This window comes from Podarcis filfolensis, assembly GCF_964270895.1.
Source record: "Podarcis filfolensis genome assembly, chromosome: 15".
Classification (NCBI taxonomy): Eukaryota; Metazoa; Chordata; class Lepidosauria; order Squamata; family Lacertidae; genus Podarcis; species Podarcis filfolensis.
In genome coordinates this window covers 40251786-40275484 of record NC_139618.1, presented here as the reverse complement: position 1 = coordinate 40275484, position 23699 = coordinate 40251786, and the positions used below count along the sequence as shown (strand labels likewise).

Below are 23699 nucleotides of genomic sequence, written 5' to 3'. Positions count from 1 at the left end.
GTCACGAAGAGTCGGACACGACTAAACGACTAAACAACAACAACAGCAAAATACAGCTACATAATGCCTAGTGTATTAAATAAGACCTTTGGAGCAGGCATTTTTTTTAAAAAAAGTTTTTTATGAACCGCCCTAATAGTGCAGTAATTGTTCCTTGGTAATTTGTCACCCCCCCCCTCCATGATGGCACCTGGGGCACCTTGCCCCCCTTTCCTATGCTCCTGAGTATATATTGTTACGAAAACCTGGTGTCTGCCCCTCCCTCTCTCTGGCAAGCAATGGCAAGAGCGCATGGGGCAGACACACAGGGTCTGTGCCCCCTTGGAGAGCAGAGACACGGCAGAGACTGCGGTGCTTTAAGAAGCAGGATTTACTCGCCTATTTACACCTTCAGTCTGCATGGGGGATGCCCAGCTCCTACAGCAAGCACAAGTACCCTTCATGCTTCCCTCAAAGATGGATCACAGCCTTCCTTCCTCCTCCTTCTGCCCAGAAACCCTTATTTCAAGCCTCCCTTTTCCTGTCCCCTCAAACACACAGTTACCCCCGGCAACCTTTGTGACATCTGACTCCCCAGGCCAAAGGGGGGTTCAAAGTTATCAGAGTTCAGTGACACATTCCAGCCAGGAAGACACTCATGGAGGGTGCAGAGCTGGACTGGTGATGGATGTGGACCGGGGAGAGTCAGGATCAGGATTGGATTAAAGCATACGAAGGTCCTATGTCAAACTGAAAAGGCCCCATAGCAGGGCTGGATTAACCATTAGCAAAATAAGCACGTGCTTACTTAGGGCATCAAGGGAAGGTGGACAAGACAGAAATTTCCCACACAAATTGCTCAGCTGAGCATTCATTTTCTCAGTTGAAGTATATTAAAAATCCCAACCGAACAACTATGCAACAAGGCAAGGCTGGATGCCTCACCTCTACAGAAGCAGATGTGTTACTTAAGATTATTTCTGAGTATCTAATCAAACACTTTGCAATTAGAAAAAGGAGATTTCTCCCCAAATATACATAAAGTGGAAGTATACAAAAATAAACATTATTTTCCATCCTAATGCAGGTTTCATTTCATTTCAAAGAATGCAATTTTATTTTATGGTTTATTATTGTTGATATTTTGAATTAGATTTTTGGCACACCAAAATCTTTTAGGTGCTTTGGGCCTCTAAAGGTCTTGATCCGGCACTACTCCATAGCATTACCCCACTGCTAAGTGCATTGTTCTCACAGAAAGGACAGTGGAAATGGACCTCCAGGAGCTGCAGGAGAGGAGCAGCATCCAGAACAACTACAGGAAAGGCAAACTTTCGCCACCTGTCCCTGCTCTGCTTTAGCTGCTGCTTTTCTCTTCAGGGAGAGATAGATGTTCCCTCATCCCTGGAGGGCACCCGCACCCACCAACCCAATTTGCAGCTGCCAGACTTGAGGGGGGAAGAGCTACATTGCTGAGCTGACTTCTGAGCTAAGGGCTGGGTATCTGTGTTTTAGATTTATCTGCTGGTCAGTGTGTGTATTATTTTCTAATGGAGCCAGGAATTATTTATCAAATCTATCATGTGCCTAGGAAAACGTACCTTGGGCCACATGGGGGCAGTAGATGGGAGTCCATTTTCAGTGGCCTTGGATGAGGGCTAGCTATGGAGTTGGGTCAAGGGTGCGTCAAGTTGAGGGGAACTCACCTACCCTGGACCACGGCACAGGGCGCTGCAGCCTGTGTTCTGTTCTGACACTTTTTCTAGCTGAAGGTTTGTTGGTGGCTGTGCCAGGCTGCCCGTGGGTCTCTGGGGGCTGCTTATAAATGCCAGGTTGGTTCACAATAAGATATCCCTTAAGCATGATCTAATGAAGGATGAGAAGAGAATGAGAAGAGAAGACTCCCTGGAAAAGACCCTGACGTTGGGAAAGATGGAGGACACAAGGAGAAGGGGACGACAGAGGACGAGATGGTGGGACAGTGTTCTCGAAGCTACCAGCATGAGTTTGACCAAACTGCGGGAGGCAGTGGAAGACAAGAGTGCCTGGTGTGCTCTGGTCCATGGGGTCACAAAGAGTCGGACACGACTAAACAACTAAACAACAACAATGAAGGATGAGAAGGCTGACCTTGCGTGCATAGCTGAGAGCGGGGGGGGGGGGCAGGGTGGAGTTTGCTTGTGCCCCCAACCTGTGTAGGCATTGCATCCAGGTACCAAGTGTACCTTATGTTAAGAACCTTATGTTAGACCAATGGGAAAGATGGGGGATTCTATTATTGTACTTCTATATTTTGATATATACTAAAGTGAGGATGCAATGGAAAACCAGCAATCTAACTAAAGCATATATTGCAATAAGACTATTTGCATATGAAATACCTTTAAATGAAAATACCTTGTGATTTCGTACTTAGCATATACAGTATGAGTACATTTGTACCTCTGCTTATGTACCCCTCTGGATACGTAAACTCTGGGATGCGAAAGCAGCAAACCCGGAAGTATTTTTCCAGGTTTTGCCGCACACGCATATGCGGTCCTCCTGTTGCGAATTCCTCGGGATGCGGCCCGACCTCCGGAACGGATCCCATTCGCAACCGGAGATACCAGTGTACTAGTATTATAGCTTTTCTGAACAGATTTATAAATACAATATGGCAAATGATTGTGCAACCATTAAATATATATTTGTCATGTCAAAGGTGTATGTTTTCTATTTCCATTATTTCTTAACCAATAATGTAAAACTTGGAATCCATTAATTTTGGGTATTTAGAGGTCCCTCATGAATGTGAAGCCTTAAGCTGCAGCTGACCCAGCTTGTGCCTGCATAGCTCCACCCCCTCCCTCACAAATTGGGCTTATTCTGATCTTGGAACCACTTCACTCTTTGCCCCCCTGGCCCCTGCCCAGCAGCCGACTCTCTTCTGGCCCCTGCCCCATTCCTCCCTTCCTGTCCCTTGCCCCTTTACGCTCCAGCTATAAGGCAATGGAGAAGAATGTCCTGGCCTGTATATTTCTGGCATACTCAGATTTGGCAGGAAGGAGCTGGAAAACCTCTTCCCACAAGCAAAAATTCAGTGAAATGACTGATACGTCTGTTAAGAGCCTGGAGAAATATTGTGCCAGATGCACGACATTCTCCCAAGTAGAGTGCATCAAATATGGTGCAAGGACTTTTCAGCAAGGTCTGCAGAGCTATTTGCAAAATCCCTATGGGCTAAAAGGATTCAGAGGATGCAAGCAGTATCCCAAGACTTTTGAAAAACCAAACTTAAAACATTGTAAGGCAACAACGTGACAATCACTTTCAGATTTCTGGCATTGCTTATATATTTTTGGCCATAGGGAAGATAGATGGAGCTTGTTCCCTAAAAAAGGCATTTTATTTTTTGTGTGTGGTGCAGCTCCTGTGGTTATTTTTATTTATTTATTTTTGCAAATGGACATTATCATAAATCTTCATGGAACCCATGGAAGAATGATTAGAAGCTAGATGCAGCCAAGCACATAGGCAGATGTGGAGGATTTCAGAAACTGAATTTATAGAAGTGTGACTTGGTTGCATAGCAATGTCTCTTTGTCATGGATTCTTCCCATGGAATCTTGGGATTTTAGGCCCAGGTTTCTTAAGAAGAGAATTGTACAGTGGTACCTCGGGTTACATACACTTCAGGTTACAGACTCCGCTAAACCAGAAATAGTGCTTCAGGTTAAGAACTTTGCTTCAGGATGAGAACAGAAATCGTGCTCCAGTGACGCAGCAGCAGCAGGAGGCCCCATTAGCTAAAGTGGTGCTTCAGGTTAAGAACAGTTTCAGGTTAAGTACGGACCTCCGGAACGAATTAAGTACTTAACCTGAGGTACCACTGTAATGATATTCAAAATGCTACAGTACTTTAAGCACCATAAGACATATTATGAATTCAATATATTACATGTTCTGCTCTGTTAATAGTTCTCTTCTGTTCTGCCTTTGTCAGGCCACACCTGGAGTCATATGTCCAGTTCTGGGCATCACAATTTAAAAAGGATATTGACAAGCTATAATGCATGCAGAGGAGAATAACCAAGATGACCAAGGGTCTGCAAACCAAGCCTTGTGAGGAAGAGCTGAGGGTATGTTTAGCCTGGAAAAGGTGAGACTGAGAGGAGAAATGAAAGCCATTTTCAAATGCTGTATCTAAAAGGCTGTCACATGGAGGATGGAGCAAGCTTGTTTTCTCCTGCTCTGGAGGGGAGGACCTGAACCAATGGATTCAAAGTACAAGAAATGAGATTCCAATGAAACATCAGGAAGGACTTTCTGACAATAAGAACTGTTCAGCAATAGAATAGTTTGCCTCATTCCTTGAAGGTTTCTAAGCAGAGGGTGGATAGCCTTTTGCAACATATGTTTTAGTTGAGATTCCTGCATTGCAGGGGGTTGGACTAGATGACCCTTGGGGTACCTTTCAACTCTACAATTCTATGTCTACTCAGAAGACAGCCTCATTGATGATGGATTCAGAAGTGGGGATTATTGCATTGGTTTTCCTGGTTCTACTGCTAGCACCTTCCCGGTTCCTTTTACATTTCGCTTTATGGAATTATGGCTTTTTGATTGATTTGCCCACATGTCACACTAAATTTCATTCATACCAGGGGCCATGGTGTGACACATCAGTGGACATGCCACCGCACTCTATGTACTTGTTCTCCCGTGATTCACACATGAAAATGGTGGGAAAGAACTGTATGCCAGAATACTATTCCAAATTTCATCACATTGTGTGATGAAAACCATTGGAAAATTATAATGCTAAACTTCCACAATTTCCCTGGTTATTGGGGGTTGCAAACAGATTCCCCCCACCCAGAAGCAATTAATGCAGAAATAAATGGTAAACTTCTCCTAGTTTCCATTAGATTTCCCGAAGTGAGTTTTACATTGTATGAAAGATCACATAAAACAAAAATTATCAGGTAAGGAAATGTCAGGAAAATGGAATAAAGTGCTGTCTGGATGCGGCCAGTGTCATGCAAAGGAGTTGTTGATTACAGCTGACCTCCTAAGAAGTAAATGTATTACTGAGACGGGACAAATGTCCCAAAGTCCAGTGGTCAGACAAGCCTCACATTGGCACACACAATCTCTAGCCAGACTATTCGCAAATTATCGGCCATGTCTGGCAGTGACATACTCATTCTGGTGTCTGCTCAGAATCTGAGTAATAAACAACATATCTGGAGCAATTACAATTGAAGTTTTATCAGGCTCTTCTAAGATTTTGTTACATGCAGTTTTAACTTACACAAAGTCAGGAGATGACTCTTGTCTGAATCATTTAACTTCTTGTATTCTTAACTAGTTTCCCTGCCTTGTTGGAACAAGTGCTAAATAACTGCAAATCCCAGTCAAGTGAGAGAATCTGTACATGGTGAATAAAAATTGGACACGTTTCACTTCTCTTTCAGTGTGAAAGATCATTGATGCCGAAATCCAGCATCACCTGAGCTCTGTGAGTGCAGTTTTCTCCCGACTGAAGTGCAGAGTGTTTGAGGACCGGGACATTCGCAGGAAAACCAAAATGCTTGTTTACAAAGCTATTGTACTACCAACCTTACTATACGCTTGTGAAACATGGACCACTTATAAACACCATCTCCAACTCCTCGAAAGATTCTATCAACGGTGTCTCTGAAAAATTTTACACATCACTTGGGAAGACAGGCAAACTAATATCAGTGTACTGGAAGAAGCAAAGATCACCAGTGTTGAAGAATGATTCTTCAACATCAACTTTGTTGGACTGGTCATGTTGTGCGGATGCCTGATGATTGTCTTCCAAAGCAACTACTCTATTCCAAACTTAAAAGTGGAAAGCGCAATGCTGGTGGTCAACAAAAGAGGTTTAAAGACTGTCTCAAGGCAAATCTAAAAAAATGTAGTATAAACACTGACAACTGGGAAACACTGGCTTGCGAGCGCTCCAGTTGGAGAACAGCCTTTACCAAAGGTGTCATGGGCTTTGAAGATGCTTGAACTCAGGACACAAGGGAGAAACGTGCTAAGAGGAAGGCACGCTTGGCAAATCCACACCGTGATCAACTCCCACCCGGAAACCAATGTCCCCACTGTGGAAGGATGTGTGGATCCAGAATTGGCCTCCACAGTTACTGACGGACTCATTGTTAAAACCGTGTTTATGGAAGACAATCTTACTCGGCTACGAGTGATCACCAAAAAAGAAGAAGAGACTGGAAGGCATGTGTGTGTGCCAAATGTGGGCTTCACGCAGGATGCCACTGAAATTTGAGATCCTACTGTTCAATCCCTTGCATCAAAATGAATTCATTTAAAGGTAAAGGAACCCCTGACCATTAGGTCCAGTTGCGGACAACTCTGGGGTTGCGGCGCTCATCTCACTTTACTGGCCGAGGGAGCCGGCGTACAGCTTCTGGGTCATGTGGCCAGCATGACTAAGCCGCTTCTGGCGAACCAGAGCAGGGCACGGAAATGCCATTTACCTTCCCACCAGAGCGGTACCTATTTATCTACTTGCACTTTGACGTGCTTTCAAACTGCTAGGTTGGCAGGAGCAGGGACAGAGCAACGGGAGCTCACCCCATTGCAGGGATTCAAACTGCTGACCTTCTGATCAGCAAGCCCTAGGCTCTGGGATTTTAGGGGAACACAACTGGTTCGGTCACACTGGGCATGGAGCCTTGGAGATGGCACAGCTATTATGTAGACTGGAAGGCATGTGTGTGTGCCGAATGTGGGCTTCACACAGGATGCTGCTGAAATCTGAGACCCTACTGTTCAGTCCCTTGCATCAAAATGAATTCATTTAGCACGGTGCAAAAGATTTCTGCCTGAGGCCCTGGAGAGCCGCTGTCAGTCAAGATAGACAGTCCTGGACTAGAAACACCAGTGATCTGGGTCAATATGAGACAGCTTGAAATTGGATCTTATCAATTGAGGGAGTATGCAGAAGAAATGGCATCCTTGTCAAAAAGATTTGGAAAAATAACAATATGGCTTTACCATATTGGAAAAGGAGCACAAGAATCAGCCCTTAGTCTTACAAAAGTCCCCAGCAATGGTTTGATTCCTAGGTTGCTGTGCAAATCACAGGTATCAGATAAAAAGCTGGGGGCAGGGAAGATCCCATACTGCCAGCACAGGCTGGACCCTGTTCCAAATTCCATTTGACTCACTTAGCAAGTGGATTTGTCTTATGAGCAGAGGGGGAAAAATCTGACAATGGACATGATCCGGCTAGTATTATGCAAATTTGAATTATGCAACTTAAGGGGACGTGAAAGTGCACACCTTACAGCCGAAATGTACAGCCCAATGCAAACCTGCCTTCAGAGGCTGGGTGTTTGCTCAGTTCATAACCTAAGACAGAGCTTTCCAAACTGTGTGTCATGATACATTAGTGTGTCAGCTGCAGTGTGTAGGTGTGTCACATGCATGTTCCCTGTGCTCCTCACGGGGTTAGTTTGACCTCTAGTTTGCTAGTAAAACTGAATTACTGTGTCAGAAAATGATGCATGTCTAAAAAGCGTGTCACCAACATGAAAAGTTCAGAAAGCTCTGTCCTAAGACAATCCAGTCTCCTTCCAGTAGCCTTGTTCAAGCTCCTACCTTTCAAACTAAATTCCCTGTGAAATGGGGATGATTGTCTGAACAACAGATCATGGCTAGTTATAAGATTAGGGTAGCCATGTGTTACATGGCTTTACAGAGAACAATCTTCTATCTGAAGAGCTGTCAGAGCACAGCCCTCTGAAAGAAGCAGGGGCATAGGAAGGGGAGTGTGGGGGATGTGGTTCACCCCGGGTGTCATCCATGGGGGGGTGTGACAAAATGGCCCACCGCGGTGATCGGCACTTACCGCAGGGTCTGGCCTACAGCGCGCCCGGGCCATGCATCTCTCGTAGCAGTGACGCGGTGGCTTGGGGCCCCACGCTGCCCGAAATGGCAGCGTGGGGCTTGTGTCCACCAGGCGAACTCCATGGGCAGCTCGCTGCAGTGCCCCCATGTGCGGATCATCGCGGCACCCCTGTGTGGCGTCCCCATGCACGGATCGCCGCAGCACCCCTGTGCGGTGCCCCCGTGCGCGACTTGGCACAGAGCCCCCGTGGACAGCTCACCTACCCCCATGGGTGGCTCGCCTCGCCCCCGCCGCTCTGGGTGCTGGAGCAGTTAGCTACACCCCAGGAAAGAAGGAATCTTTGACTTGAAGGGTGGTTCAGTTCAAAGCCAGTATGCTGATGACACTCAGCTCTATTTCTCCTTTGCATCTGCAGGTGAGGCAGTGGAAGTGCTTGGCCAATGTTTTGCCTTGGTAATGGACTGGATGAGAGCCAACAAACAGAAACTCAATCCAGATAAGACTGGGGCACTGTTAGTGGGTGGTTCCCTGGACCAGATGGATGGGAAATCGCCTGCTCTTGATGGGGTTACACTTCCTCTGAAGGAGCAGGTACATAGCTTGGGGGTCCTCCAGGATCCTGTGCTGTCACTCGAGGCTCAGGTGGCCTCAGTGGCCCAGAGTGCCTTACATCAGCTCTGGCTGGTGGCCCAGCTATGCCCCTATCTGGACAGGAATAGCCTAACTACTGTTGTCTATGCTCTGGTAACCTCAAGGTTTGATTACTGCAATGCGTTATACATCAGGCTGCCTCTGAAGATGGTTTGGAAACTTCAGCTAGTGCAGAATTCAGTGGCCAGGTTGCTCACCAGAGCATATTACACCAATCCTGGTCTGACTGCACTGGCTACCAAATAGTTTCCAGGCCCAATTCAAAGTGCTAGTTTTGACCTATAAATCCTTAAATGGCTCAGCACTGCAATACCTCAAGGACCGGTGTCAGGGAACTGCCATCAGCTCAGAGGCGAGAGGTGGGAGGGCAGTTGTGTTATAGGGAACCTCCGAAGATCTTACGAAGCAGTTCCTCCTCCAGTGGGGAGGAGGTGCGGGGACCAGGGGATGCTAGGGAGAGTCTTAACACGGAGCCTGAGTAAAGCGGAGGGGAGGGAAGTACCCCTTTGCCAGTGCCCATTCTGCGCAGTAGGTTTTGGCGCAGAGAGGGGAGGAGAAGGATGGGGGTCATACGGCTGTTATGCTGGAAGAGGTACAAGGACCGGCCACTCCCAGATTCTGCTAGCGACTGAGCCAGACATGAACTTGCGACGCTCTTCACTGTAAATAGTTTGCACTAAGAATAAAGCTGGAAAAGACAGGTCGGAGTCTTGCCTGTTTGCTCTCGATCAACCACACCACCACCTGACAACCGGGTATAGTGATTCAGGATGAGAGGAAGGAAGAAATTAAACAGCACCCACAAAGCATGTTCAAAGAGTGGCCATGTCTGCAAGTCGCGATTAGAAGCCAGCAAAAGCAGCTACAGAGCAGGCAAGTCAGGAGAGCCAGCCTCCTCTCTCCTGCTGATTGGAACAGAAGAAAGACACTCGGTTATTCACACAAGCAGCAGCTGCCACACAGCCAAATTATGAATGAATTGAAATTCAACTCACTCAGGGATCTTTTTTCGTTTTACTAAAAAACAAAAAACCCTGGACATTTTACCAAATTTTTTTTAAAAACCTGGGCAGAAATTTTAACCCTGAAAAAACCAGGAAAACCAGACATATGATGCTCCTATATTTACAATATATAAAATATTACTCCAAGACACCACAAACACCCTCAACACATGGGAACACAACATAGGATACAAAATAAACTCTACCCAGTGTTCAAAAATGTGGTCTAAATCATCATTTAAATCCATATTAGCGAGAAAGAGAGAGCTCATCTGAAACTTAACTACAGATGGTACCTAACACTAAGGAAGTTGTCACTAATACAATATCAAAAGACAATAACACAAAGTGAAGATATGCAAGTGAAGGCGAAAAATAAATGCAGTAGCTGCACAAGATTAATTGTGCCACTTGTCTAGGTCAAATAAACAACAAATAAACAACCTGGAACCTAATAAAATGCAATGTATGATCTAGGTTTCTTTCTTTTTTAATATTTAGTTTTATTTGTGTTTCTGATACAATTCCATATCAAAGAAATGAATGGAAATGATGCAAAGGACACAAAAAAGAAAACTCTGAAATAGAAAAGAAAGAACAGTTTTAGGAAATCAAAAAATAAGCAGAAAAGCAGAAAGTATTCCTCCACTGACTTCTCATCCTCTCCTTCCAGGGTTCCCTTTGTCTCCTCTGTTTCTTACATTTTCTTGGTTCACCCCACCTATTATAAATACTTAAATACACACTAGTTTTTTCTTACACTGCTGAAAATCTTACCATCTTGCTCGGTTAATTGTTTGTTTATTGTATTTTTCCACATATCCCGTCCTCCTTATAGCTTTCATCATTTTGATTTCTTATCATAGTGGTCATCCCTGCTAACTCCACATATTCTAACAATTTGATACGCCATTCTTTTTTGTGTGCCTTATCTGTTTTTTCATTTTGGGGCCAGTAATACAGGTGCAGCTGTTGTTGCGTAGAGGAACAAGTTTCTCTCTTTTTTAGTCACTTCTGTTGTTATTAACTCCAGCAACAATACTTCTGGGTTTTTAGAGAAGGATTTCTAAAACATTTTTTTTTACTTCATTATGGATCATTGCCCAGTAGTTTTTAATTATACTACACGTCCACCACATGTGGTAAAAGGAACAACCTAGGTTTCTCTCCCAGGCCAACACATTCCAGAATCTGGATCCCACCATTGAAAAGGCCTTCCTTTGCAATGCCTGCCCAGGGTTCTTGAGGCAGAGATGGAGTAAGCTTTGCCTCAGGGTAGCTACACGCAGGAAGAGTCTTTCCATGGGGAGAGGGAGCAAATGGGCTACATTGTAGTATGAAGTTTTTAAGGATCAATAGGATCATTCCAAAATGAGTGATTTTTAAGACTACAGCTGCACTTGGTTGATGTCTCTCTTAATGAGAAGCCTGCAAACTTGAGTTATGGAACTCTGTGCTTGTTGGTTGGATCAACATTTGCCCGTTGTTTCTAATGGGGTAGCTTTCATCATGTTAGCCTGACTGTTGTGTTCAATTTTCAGCATTACAAAAGGGGCAAAAAAGACTCCAAAAAGACTAACGATGTGATTCTAAAATAACACAGTTGTGGAAAGAGATGGACACAAACCATGGGCAACTGCCCTTATAAGGGATCAAATATGTGAGGTCAGTTTCAAATTGAGGAAGATTTCTTAAAGCTCAACCCAAGGACTCTATGGCAACAGCTTGATTGCAGGCTCCATGTAAGCAGATAGAAGGGGGAATGTTATGTCTCTCCTTCTCTTTCTAATCCTTTTTGGGTATGTTTGTGGCTGTTTGGCAACCAGCATTCCAACATCATTACAGCCCGGGCATTGAAAGCTAGTCTGTTCAGGACTTTACCTTCTGCAGAGCCGAGCAAACCTTGTCCACAAGCCGTTAGTCAGAGCCCAATGATTGTTCTAAAGAATAAAATGTGAAATGTGATTACAGCTTTTTGAATTCAATAGCTGAATTGTTCACTTTCTAAGCTTCCTTGAGTGTTTAAATGAAAAAATGTAATTGAAAGGCAGCTGTCTTTCTTGAAAAACAAAAACTTACAGACATCACTGGACATCCTTATGGTTATAAACCATAATTGTCAATCATCATTTCAGTTTATCAATAAGGTATCATATTATAAGAATGTCTGGGATGGCGCTATCTAAATGTAGAGACTCTTTTCAGTGTTGGCAAAATATATATGCAGCATTGAAATAAAAAAATTCAATATATAAATATCAGAAATGTTGGAATTGATATAAAAACAAAAAATGTTAGATATCATTTAACTTTCTATGAAGCCAACTATGAATTATTTGCAATTGGATATTGAATGGGTGATACCTCGCAATTTTGATAACATCTATAGAGATGTTTTGGAGCTCCTGGAGAGTCATTCCCTGGCAGTGTAGACAATCCCAAGCTAGATGGACCAATGGTATAAAGCAGCTTTCCTTTTTTGCCCTGCCCTTCTGTATTTCCTGTCCACTTCCATGGGGCTTACACATGAGAAGACACACAAGGATTGTGCCAATTCATTTCTAAATGTCAATAGATATCAATTGTTTGTTAGTAAAGCCTATAAAAGTGGGCGTCTGTGAAATGAAGAAATAAATATGCTCAAATTAGACTTATTAGAAGTAAATGTTTTTGTGCAGTCCTAAATGTACTTGGTAGAGATGGGATTGAGCCTCATAGAACACCGTGGCAGTTACTTCTGAGTAGACAAACAGAGGATTGCAGTGTAAGTGGGTTTTGATAAGTTACATTAATGCTTATGTGTTAATAACTTTCTCAGGCTGGCAGGTTGATTAGCATAATATTTCTCAATAACGTTTTTTCTTTACCTTGAATTATAAGGAAATTATCACTTTAATAAATTTAGCTGATAATTATCAACCAACAGACAAGCTTACCCAGATAAGAACTGTTCTTCCTGTATTACAAAAAGTACAAAAAAATCCCTATTTCATCTTGTTGGAGGCGCATATGATTCTGCTTTGTGATTAAGATGTTGCAAAACTATGGGGCTGCATAAAATATTTTTTCAAATATTAGCTTAATTATACTTTTCTGTGGGGGGGGAAAGGTCAACAGTTACATTTATTCATGTTACATGTTTTTTTCAGGGGTGTTTCTGTAATAGATAGACGAGGAGGCGATAAATGAACAAAGAGTCACAGAGTGAAAACCCCAGGGATGCCAAACAACTGAATATTAATTAAAATCAATAAATAATTCAAAAAACGCTTATGTATACTCTCAGCTGAAAATAATGAACTCAATTACTCACCAAGGAACTGTACCTAAATAATTTCTGTCTGACTTTATTCAGGACAGTTAAAGCAGATAAAAGTTAACCAAATCATAACTAGCACAGGGAGCATTATGGTGTGGCACTTTTCCCAAAAACCCTTTCTTTTTATACAGTTTGTTATTTGAATGTAACAATTCAGTAAAAATATCTAAAAGATTTGGCCCAAAATTTTAATTTAATTTTAATCATTCCCACCCCACCTAACCCTTCCTCGTAAAACTATATCACAGAATTGTAGCATTGGAAGGGGCTGCAAGGATCATGCAATGCAGGAATCGTGTGCCCAACGTGGGGCTCAAAACCACATTCCTGAGATTAAGAGTCTTCCTTTAAGTGTCCTTCCACCCTCCCAAGCACCCAGCCCTAGGATCTCCAAGCCACAAAATTCATAAAACCAATGAACAAATAAGAAGTGCGGAGTGGAAGAGAGTAGATTAACGTTTCTTTAAAATTAATTGAGTCTGACCCCTTGTGAGCAGCCTTGTTAAATCAGACTTGGCATTAGCACTGTACAGAATTACATTACAGCATTTCAAAGCTGTTTAATTCCCACTCACCCCCCTGCAAAAGAACGGCAGTTCGCTTGGCCACACCTAAGGATTTAGCCTGCTGGCAATTCTAGTGCTCTAACAAGTTTAAACTAGAACTAATCTAATATCCAGGATTAGTAAGCAATTCCTCATTCAGACTATTCCCTAAATAGGAGAAAAATCTGCATATAGTTCTTGGCCAGCAATTAGTTTTGTGGAAATCTGTATTTTCTTCTGTTGGCATACTTAAAAAAAAAATAACAGAGAGAAAATCTCCATTGTGCTCACTTCCCAAATTTTCTAAAATTGTAATGATTATACTAATGAGAATAGACTGAGACAACTTACTCAACATACCTTCTATTTTCCCATGATCTAAAATAAGCACAGTTAGGATCATATATCTCAATTATGGGTGCATGCCACTGGTTTGCTTGTATATAGCACCTTCCACCCATAATGTGAAGAAGTCTGATGTTTATCAGAAACATAACTTCACAGATGATCCTTTTAAAGCTAAGCACTTGATATGTGAAAATATATTTAGGTCTCCAAGTTTCAAAATTCAAGAGACCCCCTTTTCTGAAAATAATCACCAAGAATATGACATTTCCAACAAGTACTGCATATTCAGATAATTCAGTCATTGTGTATTACACCTTCAGGTAACTATATATAACTTCCCATTTTAAAAACCTGTGCATTTTGATAGCAGTAAATTGTGATTTACATACAGAAACACGGTTCTGTATCCAAGTGGCCAAGGCAGAGGAGAAGAGAGATTCCTCATATCCAGTGGCCCCGATTGTACACATGGCTCTAGCCCCAAACAAATAATGGTAGAAAAATTAATGTGTTGGGACAGGAGTTGAACTCAGAGCAGGTACACTCTGCTCACAACCTTGCCAATTATCTCTTCAAGAAGGTAATGGATTTGCAACAACTGCTGCTTTCACATATTTCTGGACTGGGGCCATTAAATAAAGGTCAGTCCAAATTGGTTCACACATGTATGTTTTTTGCTTGCAGCACTGAATGAATTGGCTTTCAGAGATCCAAAATCACTTTAGCTCCAGTCCAATGAGCTATAAGCATCAAGTGTTGAGAAAGCAAGTATTTTTGTAAATGCTTTGAGATTTTTTGCAATCAAGCAGTGTATAAATTTATTAAATAAATAGATAGATAGATAAAATAGGACCATGCAAATGCATTTGGGAGTAAGCCCTAAACCAGCTTGCATCCAGACTTATGATTTGAGTGTTTGCCATATACAGATTGTACATTGAGCAGATGTCTGATCCCAAACACATTGATTATCAAGGAAAGATTTCTTCTGAAATAATCAAGAAAATCCACTCCTCCCCAGGCACTAGAATAAGGTACCAAGTCAGATTTGGTACTTCACTGGCAACGATGGACTTTTGAAAACCACAAAGAGGATAGCTTCCAGCCAGTTAGTTATATCAGGTTAGTTTTAAAATACACAGATCTACCCTAGAGTGGGTAGCAGGTGGCGCTGTGGGTAAAACCTCAGCGCCTAGGACTTGCCGATCGCATGGTCGGCAGTTCGAATCCCCGCGGCGGGGTGAGCTCCTGTCGTTCGGTCCCAGCTCCTGCCCACCTAGCAGTTCGAAAGCACCCTTAAGTGCAAGTAGATAAATAGGTACCGCTTTATAGCAGGAAGGTAAACGGCGTTTCCGTGTGCTGCTCTGGTGCCGGTTCGCCGGAGCAGCTTCGTCACGCTGGCCACATGACCCGGAAGTGTCTGCGGACAGCGCTGGCTCCCGGCCTCTTAAGTGAGATGAGTGCACAACCCTAGAGTCTGTCAAGACTGGCCTGTACGGGCAGGGGTACCTTTACCTGTAACCTAGAGTTGATACTTTGCAGCCTGGTCTTAGGTCTCTTTACTAAAAGCAAGAGCATTCTGTGGGGTTTATTCCTATATAGGCATGCACAGAATCACATCCTTCGTTCTTTGGGTCAAACGCAGCACAATGAAAGCAGTTCAGTCATATGCCCATGCTGTTAACATATCAAATAGACTGTGAGATCTTATTCCGATATCAAAAGGGGGCCAAGCATGAGTGGAGGAGAACCATCCCCTTCCCTTGTCTCATTTCCCCATTCTTAGTTGTGCAAAATTGTGCCTTCCCATTTTTTCTCCAGCTCGAGGACTAGAAGCTGGGAAACAAAAGAGCATGGGATAATGGACCACAGGAAAGGAAAGGGAGAGCTCGGTTTCCCTCTGCCATAGGTGCCAACTCCCTGGGGCCCTGGGTGCCTGAGCACCCACAAAATTCCACATGAAGGGGCTGAGCACCCACAAATGTTTGTGCCAGGGCCATGCACGCTGCATGGCACCCACGGTCATGGAGCCAAGCTGGCACTCCTGCCCTCTGCTGTGCACTCCTTCTAAACAGAACCCATATACCACAATTTAGATGTGAATGAGAAGGACGTGCAGCTAAAATGCCGCAGTGGCTGTCATGTCTAGTTTAAGAAAAGCCCTACTGGATCAAACCAAAATCCATTCAGTTCAGCTTCCTCTTCTCATATTGGCCAACCATATTGCCCTCTGGGAAGCCTCAAAGCAGGATTTGAGTGTGACAAAACTCACCCTGCTTGTTATTCCCAGCAGTTGGTCTTCAGCAGCACACTGCCTTCAAGGAACTTAACTATGATGGTCTGTAGCCAAGGATAGTCTTATCCAGTGCCTTTTTCCCTGGGGCTACTCAAGGGTACTCAGCACCAGCACTGTTCCCCCCCTCCCAATGTTAAAAATATGGCACTTACAGTAACAACTTCATGGTGAGTACAGGCACCTTTCCCCCTAAAAATAAAGCACTGGCCTTATCCTCAATGAATTTGTTCCCTAGCTGTCCCAGAGTTACAGGAGACCAAATATCTTATTTACAGTCACCAGAGGATCTGATGCAGAATCGTGGACATTAATGCAATTCACCACAAAAGTTGCGCAACCCCACCCTCTTCGTGACCAAATGCATTTGCTTGACTTACCGATGGGCATGATGATGAAGAAGGGGAGCCAGCAGAGTATGAAGCATCCCACCACAATCCCCAGACTTTTAGCTGCTTTCTTTTCCCTGGAGAACTTGAGGAGCCTCACGGAAAAATTGGATTTGTGCTTGGTGCTGGGTGTTGATCCAGTGGTTTCTGTGGTGGTTTTGCGGTGGATGCGAAGAGTCACTTCCTCTGAATGGGACTTCTCTGTTTTCAGGCCACAAGACAGTCCTTTGCTTTCTCTTTTGGCCACCACATACACCTGGCAGTACATTGCCAGTATGATGATCAAGGGGAGGTAGAAGGAGCCCAGGGCAGAGAATAAGACATAACCAGGGTCAGTATTGATCTGACAGATGGTTTCATCTTCTGGAGCTGGCTGTTTCCAGCCAAAGAGGGGCCCTACTGATATCACAAGGGACAGCACCCAGACACACAGAAGGGCTAGCAGGCCCCTCTTTTCAGTCACTATGGCTGGATATCTTAGTGGGTAGCTCACCCCAATGTATCGGTCTATAGAGATGACACAAAGGCTCATGATGGAAGCTGTGCAGCATAAAACATCCACAGCTGCCCAGATGTTACAGAAGATCCTCCCAAAAACCCAATACCCCAAAATCTCAAAAATAGCAGAGAAAGGGAGGACGGTAGAAGTCAACAGGAGGTCAGCCACAGCCAAGTTGATAATGTAATAGTGAGTTACGCTTTGCAGGTGCTTGTGGCAGGCTACTGACAGGATAACCAAAATGTTACCCAGGACTCCAAAAACAATCAGCCCCCCCAAGATAACACCTAATAATATGGCTTTTGAAATGTTTACTTCCTCCACAGGCTGGGTGCAGTTGAAGCAGTCAGAGGCAGAGATGTTCTCGGAGTTCAAAGCCATTATATCAATACTGGTTAATGTTCATCCAGTGTTGTTTGTGATTCACTCTGCCCTTTCTTTGAAAGAGCGAAGAACAAATATTTGGTAGTGTTGCAAGAAGCTTTATTTCCACATTGTTGATAAAAACTAACTGGAAATGTGGTTCTTGCTTTATAAATGCAGAACCTGGAAGGACACCCCAGACTGGGAAACTTATTTGAAAATCCACATTTATTCTGTGGCATCTGTTCCAGTTAGGCCAAATAAAAATACTGCTGCAATTTGGAAGACTCTCTTTAGGACACTCCTTGATGTTCTCTGGACCTTGTGGGATGCTTGATGACACAGTATTGCAGAAGGGGTCAAAGATCTCTTTCCAAGTTTCTGTTGGGCTGTTCAAAAAAGAGCCATCAGGTTACAGAATGCTTTCTGCTACTAAGCAAGGAAAATATGTTTGGGTTTGTAGCAAAGGAACATGTCTGAGTTCGTGGAAAGGCCATCAACATCTGAAGTGCGTCCATTTAAATTTGTCTCATTAGACACAAATGACAGGAACATGCTCTTTTCTCCCATTTATTCGGGTCTTTATCATACTTGATTTTCAAATATGTTTAAAGTTGGAATAGTGGGAGACCACAAGGATGTTTCCAATTAAGCTTTGCTTTTGTTATCATCAGAGATGTGCATCACAGTCTTGAGATGTGGAACAAAGTTTGCTGAAGCCGTAAGATTCTCAGCCTTGTGCCAACTGCCTCCAGGACGTAAGCTTATTAACAAATGTTGGTCATAGCTCCAAACAGGGACTTCTGCTTGTTGTGCTCCTTGCAGGATAGATATGCTAACTCCTAAATAAGAAAAAAAGAAAGAAAAGGAAGCTTATTTCAAAAGCCATGGCTCCCTGCTGCTGTAATGTCCAGACTGCAAAGGTTTTCCGGGACCTGGGAATTAGCTTGACTGATTTTCCCTTATCATCTGCAGCACTAACTTCTGTTTACTAGTATATTGCTTGCTCAGTAGATGCTGTTGCTCAACCCCTTGCTTTTGACCAATGGTGGAGCATCCCCCACCTGCGTCCGGGGCAGGTGCACACCAGGGCGCATGCAGGGCATGCTGTGGGGGCAGGGCGCACCACAGGAGGGACCCCTGCCCACTGCTGCAAAATGGGGTGAGTTCACGGTGCCCTGCAAGCCCAGTGTTGCTTTGCAAGACTCACAAAAATGGGCTTGTGGGGTGCTGCGAGCAGGTGTGCAACTTGGTCCTGCGAACCCAGTGCTGCTTTTGCAAGTGGTGCTGGGCTCAAGGGAGGGTGCCGTGAGCTTTTGCGTTCTTCTCATGGCATCCTCCAGTTGCATTGCGGCTGAGAAGGACTCAACAGGGCTGTGCCCTTGTCCCCATGAATGCAGCACTATGGCACTGCTTGCAGGGGCCAGGGCGCATGCCTGTTGCCTCCTTCTCAGCTGCCCCCCAGCTGGAGGGCTCCGTGTGAAGGATGCAACAGCCCAGGACACCCTCTTGGCAAGCAGCACCACTAGGAAAAGTAGTGCTGGGCCCACAGGGGCCAGGGGGCACACTATTGCATCATTCTCAGCTGCCCTCTAGCTGGAGGGTGCTGAGAAGGACACAAGTGCTCACAATGGGGCAGGGCGCTAAATGGCACCAGGGGAAACGGCCCCCTCAGCCCCCCCCCCCAAATTACACCATCCTTTCTGACTCTCAGTGCAAGAATGCTATTGCTGCCTGGTGGTTTTGTCAATCACACCCCTGCAGTCTCAATATAGGGACAATGCCACATATTTCAAAAGAAGTTTCTCCGTGTTTTCCTTTTTCATCTGATGAAGACAGAAAAGCTTGTGGCTACACAGTGAGAAGAAAACTATGGGCATTTTCACACTACAGGCTCAAAGTGATTTGTAACGCAGACTAGCAACTGGAATTACAATGATCTACTTTCTCTTCCACATTAGCAATGGTCCCACATATGCATAAATAGTGGGCGAGATAGATTTTACACTGATGCAGCTCTTAGATACGAATATGCCATGGCTACTCTGTAGGGATTTTTCCAGCCGGCATTTTCTTTTTACAGCCAATGTTTTGCCCAGGCAAGAAGGCCTGATCCATGCTAGGGATGACCCCACTATCAATACTTAGACATAGCTCTGTGCCATATGTAGAATACCTTCAGCACTGAGTAATGAGTGACCACCACCAGCCCTTGCGCATAAGAGAAGGGCGCCGTGGTTCAGTGACACAGCAAAATCAGAAGACCCCCTGCTACAATCACTGGCAATCCGACTTAAAATGATCTGGTAGCACATTAATGATAAAGACTCCACTCTGATTGAGACCACTGCCAGTCAAAGCAGAATAATGGGCTGAATGGGTAAATTAGTCAGACTATGGGCAGTATCTAATTCACTCATTCCTTTAGTGTTTTGTCTGCATGGGCCAAATTTGAGAGGTGAGTGGGGCCACCCATCTATCAATTTTCTGATGTCACAAATGGCACCAGAGGATTTGGTGCTCTGAGGTCCCGAAGTAGGAGCTTCAAAAAGCACCAGCAGGCAGCCCCCCTTTGTTTCAGCAGCTGTTTCACTGAAACCCCTTTGCAGTGAATGAACTGCTGAAATAAAGGCAGAAAATACACCCAGACCAAGGAAAGGTTGTCCTCCTTTCACATCAGCTGATGGACAGGGGGAGGTTGCTTGCAGCTGGGTTTGGGTGCTCTCCCATATACACAGATCAAGCAGGATCATTTGCTGTTGGCATCCGTTGATGTGTGTGTGTGTTGGGGTGTGTGTGATCCTGCATAGCCCTGGCCTCCTGCTCTGTGCAGTGCTTCAAAGCCTTGTTGTTGGGCAAATTGGAAGCAAATCAAGCAGGCTTTGCCAACCCCCACCCACCCTTTTGGTGAACCCCTGTCCTTACTTGCACAATGTTGGCTGTAGGGTGGGTAGGTGGCCTTGCAGGCCAAATGGGGAAGCCTGGGTTGAGACTGGCCTGTGGGCTGGAGGGTCCCCATTCCTGCATTTGCACAAGGATTTATGCTTGTGCAATGAACCCTCACTTATCCCTACATGTACACCCCATGCCTTCCCCAAATCTGCCCTGGAGGGTTGTGGGAACCCATAGAACAAATTTAGGGGGTGCAGTGGGTGAATGGAGGGAGAACATTCCATTGTGCAAGCAGAAATCCTTGCACTGTTGGACTGTTCTCATAGTGCTACATTGGATACAATCCCAGACATTTGAATTAAAGCCCATAGCTTCCACCAAAGAGTCCTGGGAACTGTAGTTTATCCCTCAATGAATTACTTTACCAAGCACTCTTAACAAACTGCAGTTCCTGAGATTCTTTGAGTTAAGTAATGTTCAAAATGAGCCTATGATTAGGGTGTTGGGCATCCATAGATCTAATGAATAACTTTGGGGTACATGTGAACCCCAATGGCCCTCTTTTAAGAAACTAAAGCAATGGTATAACAAATAGTTTTCAGCAAAAGCATTTTTAGAAGTTTGAAAACAGTGATTTTTACTCTGTATGAGAGTTGTGTACACTCCAGGTATTGAAACAGCATGTGCACCTCTCCAAGTAAGAAAAGAAGACATATTCTCCAGAAGGGCAGGGTAGTAATCATCATCATCATCATCATCATCATCATCATCATCATCATCATCTTTGAATGTTCCAGACAAATAAACACAGGAGCAGAAAGTACAACATGCTTTCTTCCCTCACTTGCTAAGAGATTCCGAAGTTTCTCCTGAGCCAGACCAAGCAACTCGTTCATCTCTTTACTCCCAAATTGCCCATTAAAGATGGCAGCACCTCCCCAGAATCACAGAATCTTTCCTAGTCTTGCTCCCCAACTTCTCTCTTCAATACATGGAGATGTCAGAGCACAAACTGAGACCAATAGACACACAATATTGTCTGCTCTGCACTGACTGTTCTGACTGCCTAAGTTTATAGACATCTTTCCAGCCCTACTTAGCTATTCCAGGGACTGGACTTAGGACCTTCTGCATTGCAAAATGTGTCCTCTGTCACTGATCTGTGACTTTCCCAAAAGGCTTCTACTAAGACTAATGCAGATAAAATAAATCACAGAAGAGCTGGATCCAATCTTTGTAGGATTTATATGGTTGGGAACACAAAAATCAGGTATCAACCGGGTAACAATTCTTCCTGTAACTGGTAATTGTCCAGTTTCCCAGTATGCAACACTTGCTAGTATTTTGGGAAACAATATATTAAACCTCACAGATTCTTCTTCATTTTGGGACTTAATTGAGACCTGAGATTTTTTAGCCGCAATAGGGATGAAATTAACACAGACAAGCTTGGAAAGTTATATTACAGCTAGTTATTGGTGGTTGCATCTAGGCAATGTATACATTTAAGCTTTGCATAAAATTGCTACAGATCGACTAGACTTATATAATTCCTGACCTTTTGGACCCAACATACACATCTCTCCCCCCCCCCCCCCGCTGTACATGGATGTCCACATGTGTACTCAGGCACACATATTTGGGCTACCTGAGGAAACAATTTGAGCATCTGATGAAACAGGTTCTAGACAAAATAAATCTGTTAGTTTTTAGAGTGCTACAAGTCTCTCTGTTAACAACAACAACAACTTCAACAACAACAACAACAACAACAACAACAATGAAAGTTACTACCACCATCACTTGGTGCCATTAGGTCCCAGAGTAGGTTACAACAATTTAAAATTCAGTATTAAAAACAGTTAAAACAATTTACAATCAGGAAATAGTCATTTCACACATGCTAGTTACCCGGAGAGAGAAATACTGCTGAATTTTCCCTCCGCAAGTAGTTTCACAGTTTTAGTTTTAAAATGTCAGCATATGAACACAAAGTAGCCTCTTGGACTGTTCTGAAGTTGTTTCCTTGTCAGAAAGAAAGAAAGAAAGAAAGAAAGAAAGAAAGAAAGAAAGAAAGAAAGAAAGAAAAGAAAAGAAAAGCGTATAGAAATGGTAAGTTCTAAGATGAACAAGTTATGAGGTGAAAATTATTGAGGGGAAAATGATGACAAATAATGAACACAGTTTCATTCAAATGTTATAGATATTTCATAACAAGTGGGGAAAACTGGAGCATTAAGTGTATTCCCCCACACACACATATACAAAAATTGGGAGGAGAAAATGCACCAAGTCCCAGCAGAGGTCTAAACCGGTCTAAGCAAGTCTAAATAAACAACAACAGTGCCTATTGGGGGACTAGGAAATTAAAATGAGAAAATTGCGAATGGGTGTAAGGTGCGCAAACCCCAAACGGACAAACAAATCGTGTCAGCATTACCTAGGAGAAAAGCAGCTGGCAGATGCAAACAGGCAACGCGGGTCTCTAGCTCCGACCACCGTCTCTAAGCTGCTGTCTGCGCTTCTCCTTCAAGCTGAAGGGCTGCAGACCTCCTGTTGCAGAGCGCGCAAGGCAGGAGGGTGACAGGCAGACATCTCCAGCGCACCGTGGGACATTCTGCTCGGAAGCAAAACCAAACCATGCAAGCACTCTCCACCCCCCATGTATTTTGATGACTCACATTTACACTTATTCCCTCTGTCCCAATGGCTGGCCGGGGATGGAGGCCAGCTCCGTGACCCCCCCTCCCCTCCTCCCAGCCGAATAATACTCCGCTTTGCACTGTCAAGGAGAAGCAGCAACTTCACGGCTGCTGAGCTGATGCAGCTGGCTGGGTAGGATCCCCTTCGATTTTACCGTAATCTCCCGCCTCTTACCGTATTGCAGCATAGTAAAGAGCACGTTTGACAGTTGTCAACGTCTCTCTCTGCTGACTCTCCCTCCCTCTCTTCCCCTTTCCTCCACCTATTAGATGCAAAAGCAATGATAGAATTTGGTTCTTTAGCTGCCTCTCGTAACCACGTAAAATTATATTACAGCAACAATATTTGGGAAATGTTTGTGAGCTGTACATTCACACCGGGCTCGTGTGATACAAAGAAGAAAAGGGAAATACAGAAAAGGAAAAAAAGAACGGAGGGATGATGTTAGAACTATTGTAAAAAGCTTGGTGTTTTTTACGCAGAGGAAACTGTCACGATCTTTCTTGCTTTGGAGACCTGTTTATCGAGCATTTCCCTTGACTTCTTTGCAGGAAGGTCTGATAATATTGTATCCACCAAGTGCCATCGCACACTTCTCGGCGCATTTTCCTTATCGCAAAAAGTCCAATCTTTCAGAGAAGCGGGTTTATTGTGCAAGGCTTCCCTGTCAGCTGTAATGGAGCAGCCTGAATTTGCTGGCATGTGATTGAACGGTCCTCAAAATATCAGCAGCTTGGAAGTGCCATTAATTAAAAAACAAACCGAGATGAATGTGACCTCGCCTACTATCAGCACTGCGGTGCACATTCGCTGGCAAAATGTCTTC

General features: G+C 44.0%; 2 protein-coding genes across 4 annotated transcripts in view; both read right to left on the bottom strand.

Annotated features, from left to right (window-relative positions):
- ADRA1A (adrenoceptor alpha 1A) overlaps window positions 1-23004 on the bottom strand; it is a 57059-nt gene extending 34055 nt beyond the window's left edge. Inside the window, exons 1-2 of one of the 3 annotated variants that reach the window (XM_083588811.1) lie at window positions 22611-23004; window positions 16408-18120 (exon numbers count right to left, since the gene is read on the bottom strand). In XM_083588811.1, the coding sequence (XP_083444937.1) occupies window positions 16408-17296 (889 nt within the window). In that variant the 5' untranslated portion in view covers window positions 17297-18120; window positions 22611-23004. Of the gene's footprint in view, window positions 1-16407; window positions 18121-21074; window positions 21239-22610 lie in introns of those variants that run through there. The other 2 variants (XM_083588812.1, XM_083588813.1) reach the window with 2 other exon arrangements.
- Window positions 1-23699, bottom strand: part of LOC310750701 (uncharacterized protein) — a 735887-nt gene that overhangs the window by 599592 nt on the left and 112596 nt on the right. The window lies entirely within an intron of this gene.